The sequence below is a fragment of the Heptranchias perlo genome, chromosome 28 (assembly GCF_035084215.1).
Source record: "Heptranchias perlo isolate sHepPer1 chromosome 28, sHepPer1.hap1, whole genome shotgun sequence".
Taxonomy (NCBI): Eukaryota; Metazoa; Chordata; class Chondrichthyes; order Hexanchiformes; family Hexanchidae; genus Heptranchias; species Heptranchias perlo.
In genome coordinates this window covers 38,858,844-38,878,718 of record NC_090352.1, presented here as the reverse complement: position 1 = coordinate 38,878,718, position 19,875 = coordinate 38,858,844, and the positions used below count along the sequence as shown (strand labels likewise).

General features: G+C 47.1%; 1 protein-coding gene across 1 annotated transcript in view; it reads right to left on the bottom strand.

The window, feature by feature from the left end:
• pitpnaa (phosphatidylinositol transfer protein, alpha a) overlaps window positions 1-19,875 on the bottom strand; it is a 49,892-nt gene that overhangs the window by 7,672 nt on the left and 22,345 nt on the right. Inside the window, exons 3-9 of the mRNA XM_068008547.1 lie at window positions 14,878-15,023; window positions 11,132-11,223; window positions 6,771-6,778; window positions 5,658-5,732; window positions 4,683-4,766; window positions 2,484-2,561; window positions 1,737-1,847 (exon numbers count right to left, since the gene is read on the bottom strand). Coding sequence (XP_067864648.1) covers window positions 1,737-1,847; window positions 2,484-2,561; window positions 4,683-4,766; window positions 5,658-5,732; window positions 6,771-6,778; window positions 11,132-11,223; window positions 14,878-15,023 — 594 coding nt within the window. The remainder of the gene's footprint in view (window positions 1-1,736; window positions 1,848-2,483; window positions 2,562-4,682; window positions 4,767-5,657; window positions 5,733-6,770; window positions 6,779-11,131; window positions 11,224-14,877; window positions 15,024-19,875) is intronic.

Sequence of the window (19,875 nt, the reverse complement as noted above, 5' to 3'; positions counted from 1 at the left end):
GGGAAAAGCCTGGGAACTACAGACCGGTGAGCCTGACATCTGTAGTGGGTAAGTTGTTCGAGGGTATTCTGAGGGACAGGATCTACAGGCATTTGGAGAGGCAGGGACTGATTAGGAACAGTCAGCATGGTTTTGTGAGAGGAAAATCATGTCTCACGAATTTGATTGAGTTTTTTGAAGGGGTAACCAAGAAGATAGATGAGGGCTGTGCAGTAGACGTGGTCCACATGGACTTTAGCAAAGCCTTTGACAAGGTACCGCATGGTAGGTTGTTACATAAGGTTAAATCTCATGGGATCCAAGGTGAGGTAGCCAATTGGATACAAAATTGGCTTGACGACAGAAGACAGAGGGTGGTTGTAGAGGGTTGTTTTTCAAACTGGAGGCCTGTGTCCAGCGGTGTGCCTCAGGGATCGGTGCTGGGTCCGCTGTTATTTGTTATTTATATTAATGATTTGGATGAGAATTTAGGAGGCATGGTTAGTAAGTTTGCAGATGACACCAAGATTGGTGGCATTGTGGACAGTGAAGGTGGTTATCTAGGATTGCAACGGGATCTTGATAAATTGGGCCAGTGGGCCGATGAATGGCAGATGGAGTTTAATTTAGATAAATGTGAGGTGATGCATTTTGGTAGATTGAATCGGGCTAGGACCTACTCCGTTAATGGTAGGGCGTTGGGGAGAGTTATAGAACAAAGATCTAGGAGTACAGGTTCATATCTCCTTGAAAGTGGAGTCACATGTGGATAGGGTGGTGAAGAAGGCATTCGGCATGCTTGGTTTCATTGGTCAGAACATTGAATACAGGAGTTGGGATGTCTTGTTGAAGTTGTACAGGACATTAGTAAGGCCACACTTGGAATACTGTGTACAGTTCTGGTCACCCTATTATAGAAAGGATATTATTAAACTAGAAAAAGAGTGCAGAAAAGATTTACTAGGATGCTACCGGGACTTGATGGTTTGTCTTATAGGGAGAGGTTAGATAGACTGGGACTTTTTTCCCTGGAGAGTAGGAGGTTAAGCGGTGATCTTATAGAAGTCTATAAAATAATGAGGGGCATAGATAAGGTAGATAGTCAAAATCTTTTCCCAAAGGTAGGGGAGTCTATAACGAGGGAACATAGATTTAAGGTGAGAGGGGAGAGATACAAAAGGGTCCAGAGGGGCAATTTTTTCACTCAAAGGGTGGTGAGTGTCTGGAACGAGCTGCCAGAGGCAGTAGTAGAGGCGGGTACAATTTTGTCTTTTAAAAAGCATTTGGACAGTTACATGGGTAAGATGGGTATAGAGGGATATGGGCCAAGTGCAGGCAATTGGGACTAGCTTAGTGGTATAAACTGGGCGACATGGACATGTTGGGCCGAAGGGCCTGTTTCCATGTTGTAACTTCTATGATTCTATAAGAGCAGGCGAGTGCACTCTGGTGTCTGGTCAATATTTATTCCTCAACCAACATTACTAAAAAAAAATTTACTGGTCATTTATCTCATTGCTGTTTGTGGGATCTTGCTGAACACAAAATACCTGCTGTGTTTCCCTATATAAATTACTTCAAAAGTAATCCATTGTAGGTGAAGCATTCCTAGATACCTCTGGGATGCTATCTCATGGCACATTTTTTCTCTCCCAGTCATTCTGCTCATTTTTCGAATATTCCCGATCTGTTCTCGGTCCAGCCCAGTGCTAATCTCCGTGCTCTTCCTTCTGGCCCTGCTTCGCAAGCTCACTCACCTTCTGGATGAAGTTCTCCACTTTATTCTGAAGACCCCACCACTTGAACTTCACGGTCACCAGTTTGTAAGCGCACATGTGCGGCCAATCCTTTTTCTTCACCAGTTCTTTCTGCAACGGAACGGAGAGTGATAAGCTGCCCGGAGATACCCTGTCACGCAAGGGTTTTTAAAATTCATTCCCGGGATGTGGGCATTGCTGACAAGGCCGGCATTTACTGCCCGTCCCCATGTCGACTTGAACACTGGGGTTCTGATACAACTGAGTGGCTTGTTGGGACCATTTCAGAGGGCAGGTAAGGGTCAGCTATAGAGGGAGCTTTACTCTATGTAACCCGTGCTGTACCTGTCCTGGGAGTGTTTGATGGGACAGTGTAGAGGGAGCTTTACTCTGTATCTAACCCGTGCTGTACCTGCACTGGGAGAGTTTGATGGGACAGTGTAGAGGGAGCTTTACTCTGTATCTAACCCATGCTGTACCTGCACTGGGAGTGTTTGATGGGACAGTGTAGAGGGAGCTTTACTCTGTACCGAACCCGTGCTGTACCTGCCCTGGGAGTGTTTGATGGGATTGTGGAGCAGGGGTAGAGGTGGGTACAGATCGGTCACTGACAAGGTTGTATTAAGATATTAAAGTCCACATTGTTTGAATATTTGTACACTAAATAAGCCTAGTAACAACACTACTACATGTTTTAGCCAATCACCATCCTTTATTAACTGGTAACAGCCATCACATGGTCATTACCTTCCAATTAGGGCCCAGCAGCCCCCGGCCTGTCTTGATGGATTTGAATATTGCAGGATCTTCCTCTACTTTGTAATCCTGGAGTGATGAAAGGGAGACGGTTAGACTCGGCCCCGGCATTACTGGTGTTCACAGCCCACCTCCAGAGACGACCCACACAACTCATCACCTGTCACGCCATCAGCAAATCTCCTATGGGCCAACCTTAATTTCCCTGCCAGCAAAGTGGCCATAGCGAGCCGAGGGAGGGGCCGACAACCAGCCGATCTCGGCCGTGAGCTGGGGAGAGAGAAGGGTTTCTGCTCCCAATCATTCCCCAGTGACTCCAGTTGCCAGTGTGCGGACCACAGCATCGTCGTTCGAATGCAGTCACAAACCCTTTAGGTGAGTTTCCTGAATTGCACAGGCTGATCGGTCGAATACGGCAGTGATACCAATCTGTTCAATCCCCAGCCAGCTGCTACAGTGTACTTGGCACTGGGGGCTGGTGCAATGAAGTCCCAAAAAGGACCTAATCCATGTAATATCGCACTGCTACCAACAGAGAGCACCAGTGTACCGTGAGCCACTTTGCTCCCGCATGGCACTGTTGACAATCAGGGAGAAGGGAGCCCATCAGTGCCATCTGCTGGCAAGAAACAGAGGGCCAGGTCTCACTGGATCATCTCAAAATTACTTCATAACATTCATAGTATATTCCACCCTCTCCCACAAGAACTCTCTCCCTTCATGGTGTCTGCTTTGGCTTAGAGGGTCGTAATCTCATCTGAGTCAGAAGGTTGCGGGTTCAAGCCCCACTCCAGACAGTCGAGCACGTAACCCAGGCAGACATTCCCAGTGCAGTACAGAGGGGGTGCTGCACTGTCGGAGGCGCAGTCTTTCAGGGGAGACGTTAGGGCGGCCAGGGCCTCAGTTTCTCAGGTGGATGTAAAAGATCCCATGGCCACTATTGGAAGAAGAGCAGGGGAGTTCTCCCCGGTGTCCTGACCAATATTAATCCCTCAACCATCACTAAACACAGATTATCTGGTTATTTATCACACTGTTTGTGGGATCTTGCTGTGCGCAAATTGGCTGGCGCGTTTCATACATTAGAACAGTGACTGCACTTCGTTGGCTGTAAAGAGTTTTGGGACGTCCCGAGGTCGTGAAAGGCACGATAGAAATGCAGATCTTTCATTTTCCATGTGTCTCCCCGAGGGACTGGGCCCAGTACCAAAATTCAGCATCTCCCCCAACATTACACCTTCCACTGGGACATGGAGCACTGGGAAATACAGCCCAAACACAGCATCTGGCACCTCTGCAGCACAATCCATTACAGCACCAACATGCCAGTTGATACGTACTCCAAATGTTACTCTAGTCCCTCCTATCCCCACCCTACTGCCCTGAATCCTATTAAAGTCTTAGCTGAAAAAATTACATTTCAGAAAATCAGCGAGGTTAGAATAAATACAGACTGGAGCTAGCCCAGAACGGACACTGAATCTTCATCGATCTGTAACTATTTTTTAATTTTTATTTATTTATTTATTTAATTTTTTAAAGATGAACTTTTGCCCCGAGTGATGTAATTTGCTCGGTAACCAGAAACCATTTCTGATTTCAGCGGCCCAGCGTCAGTTTTGAGCGTGCCCTGGTTCGGTTGCGAAGTAAAAATCTCTGCTTTGCTGCAATTCGCCCGCTTCAGCACAGCACCGAGGGAGTCGGAGATGCTGAAGTCCGGGTGAGACGTTAAAAACCGAGGGCCAATTTGTGGGTGATGGGACGTTCTTGCTGCCTGGGCCCACGTCCGCTGGGGAATAGGAACTGCCCCAAATCCATTTCACCTGGCATCCCCGTAGTTAGAGGAAAGAACAAACTCACTCATCAGCTTAGCCAAGACTTCCATCCTTGCTCACCTGGGCTGGATTTGAACGCAGGGTCCAGAGTTATAATGGAGAGTGAGTCCAGCAAGTTCCCATTTTTTTTTTAAAAATGCAAGACTATTTATCTGAATCGGTATTGACCTAATCCTAGAAGTAATTTTAGTTGCGAGTCCATCTCAAATTAACAAAATACAATAATTTTAACCAATGATTAGTTTTCTCCTTTATTGGTGGATAAGATGACTGATTTGAAACAAGCTTTTCCTGTGCCCCCTTTGCTTGTTTACACTGGGGACCTTGGTCCACCCCTCAGTTATAAGCAACTCACCCGTGAGTGGACCTGGTTCCGGTCGGCAATGTCTATGTGAACTACTTCAACATTTTTCCACGTGTTGGGGTCCAGGCCGTGTACCTGCCGGGGGTGGTTTGGGGGGAGAAAGAGGAGAAAAGGGAAAGTCAAACCTGTCCCTGAAAGACTCCTTTCACTCAAAGTGCTGCAGGCCCAAAACACACACACACGCAGTGCTGACACGATCATGGGGCATTTGTCGAAGCTGCCAGTGGTTGGTGGGCCGGGGGAAAAAAAAAGACAGTGTGTAGGTGGTCAGGGTTTTCAGATTGTTCCCGCTCACCTGCAGGCAAATGCTGACCCTCCCCCTTGTTCAACATCACTGCAAGAGCCTCCCAGGACAATGCCCTCGGCCCAACCACCTTCAGCTGCTCAATCAGTGACCTTCCATCCGTCACGAGGACAGGAGACGGGCTGGTGATTCCACATTGTTCCGCTCTGTTCACACCTCCTCCACTTACGAAGCAGCCCATGCCCACGTGCAGCAGGGCCTGGACTACGTCCAGACTTGGCAGGAAATACTCGAGCCACGTTAAGTGTCAGGTGACAACCAGCCAATTGTAGGGGAGATGAGGGCCTGAAGACTGGCCAATCGATTGCTAAGCTAATGCAGCGTCAACTCATCTCACCAGCAAGGGTATCGGAGCAGAATACTGGGGAGGACCCAGGTGGGCAGGGGTGGGAGGGAGGAAGAGAGACAGGTAGAACACTCAGCAGTCTACAGTAATTCGGGGCACTAGATTATTTACCAGGTTCTATTACCTTCCAGGAGGTTCTTACCTCAGCAGCAGATAATAGACTCCGCTACGAGTCTGGCGACAACACTTGGGCACTCTGCTATCTGCAGCCGATGGATGGAAGGAAAAACTAACCAGGTTAGAGCGACTTGCTGACAGAACAAGCCTCGGCCCCCTCCCGCGTGTCCCCTCCCAGAGGTACGCCTGCGTTACTCACATTGTCCTGGGCGCCCATGTCAGGCTTGTGCCAGGTTTCGATTTTGATCAGGAAGTCATCCTTCATGTACTCGTTCTGGAACACGAGGAGTTAAAAGGTTTAGGGTCAAGAGTCGGAATGATGTCACTAAATTACTATCACACACACACGTTTCTGAATATCAAAATAAGAATGCTGGACCCCAAAGTGCATCAGTAAACTGAAGCCCTCTCCTTCACTCGGGTACAGTTCCAAGCCCTGACCCCCGCTTTACTGGAACACAATTTCATCCTCTTCTCCCCTCCCCCCCCCCCCCCCCCTCCTCTTTACTAGGATACAGTTTCAGAGTTACAAGCAGCCTATTGAGACCTCACCCATTTATGTGGGAGACTAGACAGCGAATGTGGTCAGGGTATTCAACTGTAGGAGTGGGGGCTGGCTCCAGCCATCTCTGCACAGAGCAGTGCTGGAACCTGGGACCTTAGCAAGGTTCACAATAGGATTCACAACCGTTCCTTAAATCGTAAGGAGTTAAGATCTAGGAACAAGGAAAGGCTGTTCAGCCCATCAAGTCCACTCTTTTCTGAGCCCATCTCAATGATGGAGCTCCCCACACACGAGGTCTCAATCCTTGCTTCACACGCCCCCTGAATCAAATACGTTCATTAGTATCTAATGCTCAATCCTCTCGACAGAAAGCGATCCAGTTCATGTATAACAACCAGAATGAGCTACTTCTGCAGGGAGGGGGAGGGGTGTACAGGCCTATTCACCCCTTTTGCCCCACTGTAATCTGCTTCTCATCCCCTCTTCACCCCCCCACCCATTCCCAGCAATGCCATTTCTACTCAATAACAACTTTCAAAAGGGAATCGGATAAATACCTGAAGGGGAAACATTTACAGGCTACGGGGAAAGAACAGGGGGAATGGGACTCAGGATAGCTCGTTCAAAGAGTCAGCGCAGGCACGATGGGCCGAATGGCCTCCTCCTGGTGCTGTACCTACTATAATAGTTGATGAAATGTACGCCAAAGGTGTGAGGTCCCATCAATAAAACCCACTCTTTCCCCCCCCCGATTTCCCGGAGACTGCAGGCCTAGTTACTGTAACCGGCAGATTTTTCCATACTCACCGTAATGACTGGGGTCAGCAGCACAGAGCGACATAGGAGAGAAGAGAGAGAAAGGGGAGTAAGGACATTGCAACACTGGCAGGAACAGCTCAGAGACTGGCTCCTGAACCAGGCAAACTGCACGACCCGTTAACCAGTGGAAAGAGCTGCACTCACCCCACAAAGTAACCACAACATCCAGATATCCTGGACTGCATTTTTACTAACTAAACTTGACCAGTTGGAACGAACATTTTCTTTGCTATATTATTGTTAATTTGTCCTCAGGACACCCGTCCCTCATTGCCCCGGGGGCAGAGTCAACCATGTGGTGTAAAGAAAGACTTACATTTATATAGCGCCTTTCACAATCTCAGGACGGCCCAAAGCACTTTACAGCCAATGAAGTACTTTTGAAGTGTAGTCACTGTTGTAATGTAGGCAATGTGGCAGCCAATTTGCACACAGCAAGATCCCACAAACAGCAATGAGATAATGACCAGATAATCTGTTTCCTTTTAAGGTTGAGGGATAAATATTGGCCCAGGACACCGGGGAGAACTCCCCTGCTCCTCTTCTAATAGTGGCTGTGGGATCTTTTACATTCACCAGAGGGGGCAGATGGGACCTTGGTTTAACATCTCAGCCAGGACTAGAGTCACATGTAGCGAGCGGCAGGTTCCCATTTCCGAAGGACATTGGGGAACCAATTGGGTTTTTAACGACAATCTGGCAGTTTTCACTGTCATTTTATCTGGTGCCAGCGCACAGATTATCAGAGTTACTCAATTCAATTTCACAAATTCCCATGGTGGGGATTTGAACTCACGACCTCCAGGTTGCTAGAGAATTAACATAATCACTGGCCAATGTATCTGTATTTTTAAACAAAGAGGTTGGGCTTATAATACGGCCTTTGGTCAGTTTGCAGCCCACTTCCCTCTCGTCCGAGGCTCTTGGCAGAGATGATGCCCCATGTCCCTCTGGAACTCTGTTCCCATCCCATTCGGTGATGGAATATTGGTCGAGCTGGGATTTGGACTCGGGCATGCTCCCTCTCCCTTTCTTGCCCTCTACCAAACAAAAAAAGAGGTGGTGAGGGAACGCTAGTTGGGGGCAGGGTTAACCCAGCTTCCATACACCAAGGGAAAGGGCCCAATGAAAATAGGACAAGCCAACTCGGTACCTTGGAAGCACCGAGTGCTTATTCCTGTCTGTTTCGTGGGGCTGTGCACTGGATGGGGGGGGGGTTGATGTTCCAACAGGGGCCAAGATGCCCCGTGACTGCAGATGGAAGGCAGAAGAACAGCTTCCTCACGGGGAGGAGGAGCACACCCTGGGCGTCCCTCACTGGCCTGCCCCCTCCCACCCCCCCCTCCAAGCCAGGAATGCTGTGCAGAGAAAACAAAGATGCATTAATTCCCACCCCCCACCCCCCACCCCCCTCGATACACAGGTGGCGATGAACAGCTGGAACGGGTTGGCTGGGGATGGGAGGGCGCGAGACTCATTTAAGCAACGGCAGGGAGCTGTAATTTGAATGAGTTAGGGCTGGTATTCTGGGATCAAAAAAAAGAGTTGGAGGGTCTTCTCCCATCTGAGCCCATCCTGTAAATTGTGCTGAAGCACCTGGCTGGAGAACGATGTCCCGCGAGAATATATTTGTGTCTCTGCTCGGCATTTCCTCGGTGAGATAAGGATGGAGCAGCGGGGGAACACGAGCGCGGATCCACACCCCATCACTCGATGGCACTGCACACCATCATTAGGCGGGGCACTCTTCTATTCCTTACTGCACCTCATGCCTCACTGTGTGGGACGTGACCTCATAATCTAGGCCACCACACCTACAGTCCTGAGGGAGCGCAGCATCGTCAAGAGGTGCCCTTCTTGTGGGCGAGACGTTAAACCGAGGCTCCGTCTGCCCTCTCAGGCGGATGTTAATGATCCCACAGTAGCATTTGAATGACAGCAGGTTAAGCACCTCATCGCTGCTTGTAGGATCTTGCAGTTCATAAAATGGCGGCTGCACTTGCAGACATTATAGTCACTGCACTTTAAAGTAATTCAGTGTATGTGAAACTGGGATCGCGAGGTGTGAGAAGGTCCCCAGTATATATATATATATATATATATATTTTTTTAAAAAAGTCTCCTTCCCACAAGTCATAATCTAGCTTGTTCCCATCTGCCTGCGGCTGTTAATTAAATATTTACGTGGTTCTGAAGTAACAGTATGAGGGTTTAAACCATACTGCAGGGATCCAGTATCACTTCACTGTCATAGCAATGTCACATTCCACCAGCACTGGACCAAGGCTGATAAATTAAAGAGGAGAGTCAGACCTGCAGGGCTGGGATCTTTGTTTCAGCTGCTTTACCTGTGGTGTATTATACTTCGGAGAACAGGCGGCAAGGGCAGATTAATCCCCATCACATGGCTTGTCACCTAAACAAATACCTCTCATTTAAAATGAGCAGCAGCAGCTCAGGTTGTTTGTAACTTGTGGGGAGTGAGTCATTTGTTTTTGTTTGCTTGTGTTCTTAAAAGGGCCTGTGTTCTCCGGGAAGGTGAAGGGGCCGGGAATGGGATCCCACAGCCGGCAGTGGGCTATTCCCCAGAATTCGGTAAATGATTAATCGCAGGTTTAAAAAAAAGTGCCGAGAACACGTATTCAGACGCAGCACCTCATCAGATCTCTCAAAATGTCCTGAAGCACTTCACACATGATGCATGACAATGTGCAGTTATGGTCATAATGTAGATCTCACCCAACTGCGCAGGTACAGGGAGAGGGAAAAAAACAGGAAAATTACACAGGAGCGGGGTCATTTAAGCCCCGGTGTGCTGGTATCTCACTGGCTAGGTGGTGCGCGGAGGGAATAACGGATTGCAGCTGCAGCGGTCGATGATTAAAATGGCTGTGCTTACACCTCAAATGACCAGGTGGTACACGGAGGCGGTGACTGGTGTGAAACAGCAGGAAGTGCAACAATCAGAGCCAGAGCCAGCACCTTGGGAAATAAAAAAAAGTCTTGTTTTGAGGAAAGCAGAAAATAACACTATCAGCTGCAAGTGCTGACAGTCGGCAGCATTCATCACGGACGCCAACTTATTTTTCTTTATAGATTCTCTCTCGGGATGGGCGTTGCTGGCAAGGCTGGCATTTATTGCCCATCCCTATTTGCCCGTTGGTGGTGGGCCACCTTGAAGTGCTGGCAGCAGTTTGATACAACTGAGTGACTCACTAGGCCACATCAGAGGGCAGTTAAGGGTCAACCACGTTGGTGGGGGCCCAGAGTGGGTAAGGACGGCAGGTTCCCTTCCCTAAAGGACATTAGTGAACCAGACGGGTTCTTGCACATCCCCGATTTTAAATCGCTCCACCATTGGCGGCCGTGCCTTTAACTACCTAGTCCCTAAGCTCTGGAATTCCCTCCCTAAACCTCTCCGCCTCTCTCTCCTCATTTAAGACGCTCCTTAAAACCTACCTCTTTGACCAAGCTTTTGATCACCTGTCCTAATATCTGTGTATCGGTATCAAATTTTGTCTGATTATGCTCCTATGAAGCACCTTGGGACATTTTACTACATTAAAGGCACTGTATAAATGCAAGTTGTTGTAGGCGTTGATGCCAAATCTTAGCTGATTTCAAGAGGGAAAAATTTACCCAGTAGGCAATCCTCTCGTTCATATCGTCAACAGGCACTTATACAGCACCGTTAATGTAGAGGAACGTCTCAAGGTGCTGCACAAGAGGCGAGGGTAAATTGACAGAGTCAAAGGAAGAGAGAGATTAGGAGGGGGCGACGAAAATCTTGTCAAAGGTGGGATTTTAAGGAAGGTCTTAAAGGAGGAGTGGGAGGTGGAGCGACAGAGTGGTTTAGGGAGGGAATTCCAGCAAGTGGGGTCTAAGTGTCTGAAGGCACGGCCGCCAATGGTGAGGCAGGGGGATGTAGAAGAGGGTAATTAACCCATTAAGGACTTTCTAGATTTATTTTTATATTGGTTAGTTTATTAGCTGTTTTGTGCTTCGTATCTCTACTTAGTGGGAGTGACTGGAGGGAAGAATGTTGAATGGATTTTTAAGTTGACTGGGAGGAGATGACAGGACAGGAACAGTGTTTTAAGCAGCCACACCTTTCTATGGGAATCCCACCAGCATTGACTCTACATTCAGCAGACTCAAAATAAATGAAACACCAACAATGGGATTGGTTTATACCAGGTTGGCTAAATTTGGCTTCCATTTGTAACACTTTTTGGAAACCGCCCAATGCTTTGGTCTTTCAGGTGATTAAAATGCACAGGTATACTTACTACTGCAGAACTCCCCCTCCACTCCCCCCAGTGCAAAGGCTCGGGAGGTGTTCCACTCACCGGTCTTGCAGTACGGGTACGCGTTCCACGCCTTCTCATGGACGTTCAGAGCTCCCTCGGGAGCCAACATCTGCACAAACTTCGGCACCTTGCTGAAAGAACAACAGGGTTACAGTCTCTCACGTCTCAGCTAAAAGGCAAGTTTAGGACTGATGTCAGCAACCTCTTCACACACAGAGTGATGAACACGTAGAAAGGGCTTCCAGTTAAAGCACAGGAGGGAAAGACCATGGAATCATTTCAGAAACAGTTGGATGCCATGTTGAGGGATACTGCAAGGGCTTTCTGATGGGATGAGCCAAGATGAATTGAGTGGCCTCCCTTACGATTACCACCCAACAGAGAAGGCAGAATCCAGTCATACATGACTGGTCAGAACCAAAGAGCAGAAACCACATCAGCATTGTAGCAAAGGTCAGAACTTAACCTCCCTGTGTCGCGCCCAATTCTCCTTCTGACCTTTTTACCTTTGACCTACCAACTAAGCTCGATACAAACTTCACGAGCAGTATCCCAGCTGGCTCCTTGGCACTCAGCACAATCAGCACTCTCAACATGGTTTATTTTACTCCAGCTGTTACCTCAGAACAACTAACTAACTAAACTTCAAAAATTATCAGTTATGTTTTTTAAATATATGAAGTGCTCTGCGATGTCCTGAGATGCAGTAAGGCGCTATATAAATGAAAGTTCTTTCTTCCCGCCCTATTTCTTCCATCTACCCACTTCATTGCCCTCTGCCAATGCTGCCCGTTAGGACCCGATGGGCAGTACAATTGTTTGGTCTGTGATGGGAAATTAACATCCCTCCAATTTACCCACCCCTCCCTGCAGGAAAGTACACTGGTTCTGTTCAGCACTTCTCCAAGATAGAATGGCCGAGATCAGGTGGGTGGAAAAAATAGCAGGTTCAGTCCACCGCTCTGTGGGACAGTGAACAGGAGCACCAACGTACTCTAAATTAGGGCACTCGGTTATGAATTTACACACCTCTCTGTAACAGGACGTTGAAGCACAATGATTCTAAAGGCTACTTATGCGATAACAGGGAGAGTCACAGCTTTAGGGGGAATAGATGCATTTAAGGGGAAGTTAGATAAGTATACAATAGAGAAAAGGAATAGAAGATGCTGATAGGGTGAGATGAAGTAGATTGGGAGGAGGCTCGGGTGGAATATAAACACTGACACAGATGGGCCAAATGGCCTGTCTGTACTATAATTTCTACGTAATTCTATGTAAATAGGGAGGCTCTGAATTCTGTATTGGGACAGCTTGGCTCAGTTGGTAGCAATTTCGCCTCCAGGTCAGAAGGTTGCGGGTTGGAGTGCCACACTCTGATTTAAACTAGGCTCACGTTCCAGCACAGTACTGAGGAGTGCTGACTTTTGTTGAGCCATTGAGCTGAGGCCCCATCTGCCTGTTCAAATAGATGTCAAAGATCCCAGGGCACTATTTGAAGAGCAGGGAGTTCTTCTGGTATTCTCCCTCATCCACCACCACTTTAAAACAAAACTAGCATTGGTTGGGAGTTCATTCATGACTCCGTTTGCTTATATAACTAGCACTGGGTAATTCATTGCGTGAGATGCAGTGATGTGATAAGGTGCTACACAGGTGGAAGGATTTTATTTTGTACACCAAAGGACTACTCTGGTGCTATACACTAACTTGTTGAGGGCCCAAGAAACACGTTCCTCGAGGGTCACTCAGCTCCCTGTCCGCGCTTCCCCACGTAGCAAGCGCCCATAGATTAAGCTGGAACTCCCGATTTCAAACGTGCCGCCATTGGTATTTAAGTGTAGGCCAGGCACATGCTAACAGAAATGGACCACAATTACAGCCCCCTCACCAACTATGGGATTTAATGGTTTATGGGACTGATAGTTCTATGAAAGCATTGCTGAATTTCAGCTGGATGGGATGTGAATGGACCCCAGAGTCATTCACAGCAGCAAGGCTCCCTGGGGCCACTGAAGGCTCAGCGGGCCACAAATTGCCCCTGGGCTGAACAACAAGTCATCTGGATGAATTGATAACTGTTTCATACTCAAAAAGTGACATGAAGCTAACCAGTGTTTAAAGGGCCACACAGAGCGTACAATACAGAGGATAGCGCTTTTCATTTGAAGGCAAAGGTCTCGGATCTTGCTCACTGACCGCTCAGCTGTGTATCATTTAACTGCGGCTGACCAAAGGTACCTTTTGATCGAGTGTGTAAAGTGAGTCTTACAATAGTGATTTTAAAAAGTACTGATCAATGGAAATGGAGACCAGTTTAGAGATCGTTGAGTTTAAAGGGGACTGTGTGTGTGTTGAAGGTGAAACTGCCTCTTGTACCTGGGTCTTGCACCAGTCCCAGGTTAGAGGGGGAATGACCTGCTCCAACCCTTAAACAAAGTCACTGATATCAGAATTAAATGCACACCGTGAACTATTCCCTGTCTGGAGGAAAAAAAATCAGAAAACACCTAGCGTCTACAGGGCAGAGATCAGTAACTCGGCACACGGAGGTAGGCAGATACAGAATCATCTATCAATGCAGTGAGGGCATTGGTAGGTCACAAAATAATTAATAGAAACCATCATTAAACCAGGGTGCTTAAATCATAATTTGAAACACCAGTTCTGTGCATTAACTCAGCTCTCGCACCATCAGACTTAGTAACTCATTTCACTGTGGACATCAGGACTGTTTAGATGGTGAAACTGCTTCCACCCCCTCCCCTGGAGGGCCAGGATCAGACAGAGATATTACCCAGTTTGCACATGCAAGCTTTTGTTTCTTTGTATTCCCACCCAATCCCACCCCCGCCCCAATAAAAACCCCAATTCCTACATTCCAATGAGCACCAATCTTCCTCCACCAGCTTCGGGTACAGCGCAGATTCATCCGAATGATACCAGGGTTAAAGGGTTAAATTATGAGGACTGGTTGTATAAACTTGGCTTGTATTCCCTCGAGTTTAGAAGGGGGGAGGGGTGATCTAACTGAGGTGTTTAAAATAATAAATGGATTTGATGAGTGTAGATAGAGAGAAACTATTTCCTCTGGTGGGGGGAATCCAGAACAAGGGGGCAGAACCTTAAAATTAGAGCCAGGCCGTTCAGGAGTGACATCAGGAAGCACTTTTTAAAAAAAAAACAAAGGGCAATGGAAATCTGGAACTCTCAAACCACAAAGGGCTATGGGCGTTGGGGGTCAATTGAAATTTTCAAGGCTGGTAAGATTTTTGTTGGGTAAGGGTATCAAGGGATAAGGAACAAAGACGGGTAAATGGAGTTAAGGTATAGATCAACCATGACCTAACTGAATGGTAGAACAGGCTCAAGGGGCCGAATGGCCTCCTCCTGTTACAATGTTCTTCCGGCCCATTTTGGATTTCACACGACTCCGCTGCCGACCACATAACTGGACCTTTTACACAGGTTAGTCGCAGATCATCCTATCCCAGGGCCTAGAGAACTCCTCACCTCCCCTTCCTCCTACAATCTTACAGGCTTTTAAAACCCAGAGCTTGGTGTCACTTTGCATCCTCGCCCCCTACTCTGCCCCACCTCAGTGCGGCGCTGTATTATGGGCCTTGCCCCTCCATCTGAGTTTATCACTGATCAGACGGTTCCATTTAATGCTCTTGCAGCTAACTGCAAACATCGCTCAGATAGATATCAAACTGTAAGGCTGCACAGGCCCGTGCCTCAGTTGTTGCAGTTCCAGGTTGGCGCTCATCAGATTCTCCTCTTACCGCTGTAGGTGGTAAATCTTGTGCGTGTACTGTCCTTTCTCTCCATCTTTCTCGTACGGTTCATTTTTTAACACTTCAACTCCTTCTCCGCCACCAGTCTCGTTCTTACTTGCCTCTGCCACAGAGAACAGTTGTCCCACCTGGTACTGTAGGGTCAAAATAGAAAGGGGGGTAAAAAATAAAGTTCAAGTGCTTTACGCAGTCTCTTCGTTGGCTTAAGATTCCTGGGCTCCCCATTACGCACACCAGTGCCCCGTACAGAAATATTCATAAATCAATAGACTACGCAATAAGACTCCGATATTTTGCATTGGGTTAAAGAAAGAAAGATCTTGCATTTATATAGCGTCTTTCATGACCTCAGGACGTCCCAAATTTTAAAAACCCGAAATAGTTCTTTTGAAGAGTTCAATTCATCACTAACACATGTATTTGCCTAAACTGTTAGATGATGAACCAGACTGACTCCAGCACAGCACTGTCAGGGGTGCCATCCTTCAAACTGGACATTAAACTGCCTATCTGCCTGTTCAGGCGGGAATTAAAGATCCCATGGCATTATTTAAAGAGTGGGAAGCTCTCCCAGTGTCTTAACATTCCTCCCTCAACCAACACCACCAAAAGAACAGATTAACTTGTCATTGCACACATTTGCTGTTTGTGGAATCTTGCTGTGCATAAAATAGCTAATGTATTCACCTACATGTAAGTGATCACTGTGCACAGGAATTCACCATCTGATATGTTTTGGAATGTTTTGTGTCAAGGCCCCTTCAGGTCTATAGGCCTGTCTAACATATATTTTGATATTTTCTCCAAGTGTCAGACTGTGCCATCATGCTCCATACAGAGAAAGCCACGTGGGATTCCTGGGAAGGACACTCAAGCATACATTTGTGATTGGATAAAATGTTTTCTCATGGTGAACTAGAATTCTCTCCTTAAATATATATTTTCTACTCATTGAAATTCTGTACACATCAAGATGAGGGATGCTAACTAGTACTGGGGAATGGAACACTTTCCTATTTCAGACACAGTATCCAGTACTCCCAGGGCAGGTACAGCATGGGTTAAATACAAGTGAAGCTCCCTCTACACTGTCCCACCAAACACTCCCAGGGCAGGTACAGCACGGGTTAGATACAGAGTAAAGCTCCCTCTACACTGTCCCATCAAACACTCCCAGGGCAGGTACAGCACAGGTTAGATACAAAATAAAGCTTTGTCTATATTGCATTGCAGTTTCAACGTGATTTTAATAAAATTTCACATTTCTCATTCTGCAGTGACTGTACATGAGTGAAAGATTTTTGGGGGGAATTACAGGTTGGCTGGAATTAGAACTGTGTTGTACATTGGTGTACATGATATCGCCCATCAAGAATTCTTGCTAAAGCTAGTTAGATCGTCATCTTGAAATCCGTTTTTCTAATTAGTGTAGTCACAGTCCCAGTTGCAAGTCTGGCTTTAGCTTATAATAACATTAACCCGATCCCTAAACCCCTCCGACTTATTGGAGCTCATTCTTTAAATAGAGCCATTGTCAGAGGTTGGAATTGATTGTATAATTGATGTTTCACTGCACAACAGACCAAATTTCACTCGCACTTTACAAGTAAGTGTATAGTTAATCTGCTGGTTGTCAGGATCTGACCTGCAGCGAGCTGGCATTGTATTCCCCAGTGGGAATCAGCCCACAATACTGCCCCTGAATTAGATACCAAATCCGGTGATCTTGCTCAGAAAGGTCTCAGGATGGCTGGTCGCGAAAATGTCACCCTGGAGCTGTAGGGATGCTCTTCGAGTTTAGGGTTGAGACACAAGAAGATAAGTGAAAGTTCTCCCAACTCCTTCTAGCCCGTGCTGTACTTCCCCGGGGGTGTTTGATGGTACAGTGCACAGGGGGTTTTACTCTATCTAATCTGAGACATACCTGGGGGGGGGGGGGGGGAAGAATTAATGCCGACACTGGGTGCAAAACACGGAGACATGTACCATCCCACAAGATTGGCATCCCTTACCTTGAAGAGGCTGGAACCATCGAGAAGGTCAGTCAGCTTTCGGCAGCAGATTGCTGGAAGCAGCTTCTCCGTTTTAAACAACAGGCAGCTGATCTCAAGCTGGGATTTGGCGTGATTAGAGAGAACACAGACTGAATGCAGCATTTATAAATCAGAGATCCCTCCAGCGATCAAAGAGGACAATTGTTCCTCTCCTCTAGTTCCCTGAGCTGGCCTGTTTAATTACAGTCAGTCTGCATTCAGAAGGATCACGGATACAATGGGACCAACATTACAGAATGCTGCAATGAGGATTAATGCTTTCCTCAGAGTAAATACCATCACACTTAGTAAAAATGAACAGCAAATTGTTGGCCTGACATTCTAATTTCCCCCTCCTCCCTGAAGGTGCCGTCCCTGACTGGGACACAGTTCCACAGGCACAAACTGCCCTGTCGTACCGCAGTAGAGTTACCGTTCTTTTGTGTGCCAATCTAGACAGTGAGGATCAACAGGCTATTCAATCACTGAAGGCATCACGGTCAAGACTGATCCCGTTCTCACCCATTAGCGAAGAACATCCAGGCCGATTACCCCCCTCCCTCAGCCCCAGACCGCGGAAGAACGTTGTCGAAGCTGTGCTCCCTAGCTGAGACCAGGGACCTTCTTGGTCTCTATGGTTCAGTACAACACCAGGCAGCGTGTTTAACTGAGAGTCAGGCAGTCTGTTAACCATCGAGAGCTTCCTTAATCCCACTTTTAAAGGCACACTCTCTCCCAGAAAAAAATAAATTGCATGTATACAGCACCTTTCATGGTCTCATTCCAAAGCACTTCACAGCCAATTAAATACTTTTCAAGTGCAGTCACTGTTGTTGAATGGGCAAAGACAGCAGCCAATTTATACACAGCAAGATCCAACAAATAGCAGACTTAACCAGATAATCTGTTTCTCGTGATGTTGGTTGAGGGATAAATATTGGCCAGGACACCGGGGAAATCTCCCCTGCTCTTCTTCAAAACAGTGGCCATGGGATCTTTTACACCCACCTGAGGGGGCAGACGGGGCCTCGGTTTAATGTCTTATCCAAAAGATGGCACCTGACAGTGCAGCACTCCCTCAGTACTGCACTGGGAGGGTTAGTTTAGATTAGGGGCTCAAGTCTCTGGAGTGGGACTTGAACCCATGACCTCCTGACTCAGAGGGGAGAGTGCGACCCACTGAGTCACAGCTGGCACTGAAGGCTGTTCAAAGATGCTAACTTACATCAGAACAAGAGGCTCCTCCAGAACAGAGTGAAATTCTGCCCCTCACTCCTGTGCTGTGAGCAACCTGGGAGTGTTCGATCACCTTGATCAGTACAGAAAAAAAACAAAACCTCTGCTTGCTCAACTTATTCTGCCACTCCATACAATCAATGGGATATTCACAACCACAATCTTAAACCAGACCACCACTAATCTCCCACACATCCCATGGCTGCCCTCAGCCGCAGGCTCAACTCGCCATTTCGTTGGCACTGGTACAAGAGGCAGAGGGAGTTTGATCCAATTAACAGATAGGATGGAGACTGTTCTCCCTGCTCGCGTAAACCCAGACTGATTGGATTGTTTATATACACAAATGGCTTGGAACAGAGAACTATTTTACCACAACTGGAAATAAGGGCATTGAATCTGGCACTATGGAGGAGCTATTCAGTAAGCACCAACTCACTAATACTGTGTGAGCTCTTTAGAAGGGCATCAAAGGAGTGATATAATTGGTCTCTTTTCCTTTCAACACAATTGAATTTGAAGAGAACTAATTTGCAGGGTTATGGGGAAAAAGCTGGGGTGGGACTAAATAGGACAGCTTTTTCAAAGAGCCGGCACAGGTGCGACGGGCCGAATGGTTTCCGTCTGTGCTGTATGATTCTATAACACATTAACGTGCCGCTGACAGCCAGTCCAGCGTTACAGTACAAACAAACGTGGGCAGCGGCAAACACAGGCTGCGTTTCTGAATGTAGCACTCGCCTCAGTGCATTGTGTTTGGTGGCCAGACAGGAAGTACCTTATACAGAGAGACAGATTTACATCTCCCCCTCACTCCATCAGTTTTTGGGTGAAATTTGCTGGTTACAAGCACCCAGTTTCACAGGTTAGGCATAGACGTATCCATCGGTATATCAGGAACAAACTGTTCTAGTCCCGAGCCCAGAAAATGTACACAGGAATGCAACTTCAATTTTCCCGTTCAAGATCAGACGAGAAGCCTAATTAGTGACACACACAAACACACCAGAGTGAGAGTCAGCTCAGGCTTTAAACCCATTTTAATGAACTCAACGATTTTAGTAGAGAGTTTCTGTTAATTTCACAAGTCCTTTCTGATTACAGTGTAATCAGTACCAGGTCTTGGAAAACATACGGTCCTAACCAAAGGTTAGTTCAAATAGTTCAAGTATCTCCGGCTGTGTCCTAGTCAATATCCTTCCCTCAAATAATACCAAAAAATCAAAATGAACTGGTCATTCATCTTATCTGCTGTTTGTTATCTACTGACCATTTTTGCACAATGATAACTGTACTTTAAAAGTAATTCAATGAATGTCAAACTAATTGGGACATCCCGAGGATGTGAAAAGGTGCTGTATAGATGCTAGCTCGCTCGCTGTTATTATACAAGATTGCTGACACATCCTGGGAGTGACCACTGGATCACTCCTGCCACTAATGGAGCACCTTCACACTAACCAACTATCCTGAGCCAGTTCCACAGCACCTTGCCACTCAGCCCCATGTGACATCTTCATATCAACCAACTATCCTATCCAGGGAAAAATTGGCAGGGCTGTGGAGAAAGAGCAGGGGAGTAGGAGTAATTGGATCGCTGTGTCAAAGAGCCGGAACAGGCACGATGGGCCGAATGGCCTCCTTCTATGCTGTACGATTCAGTTCCACTCTCCCCAACGTGACACCATCACTAATTAAACAGTCTGTACAATTAAAG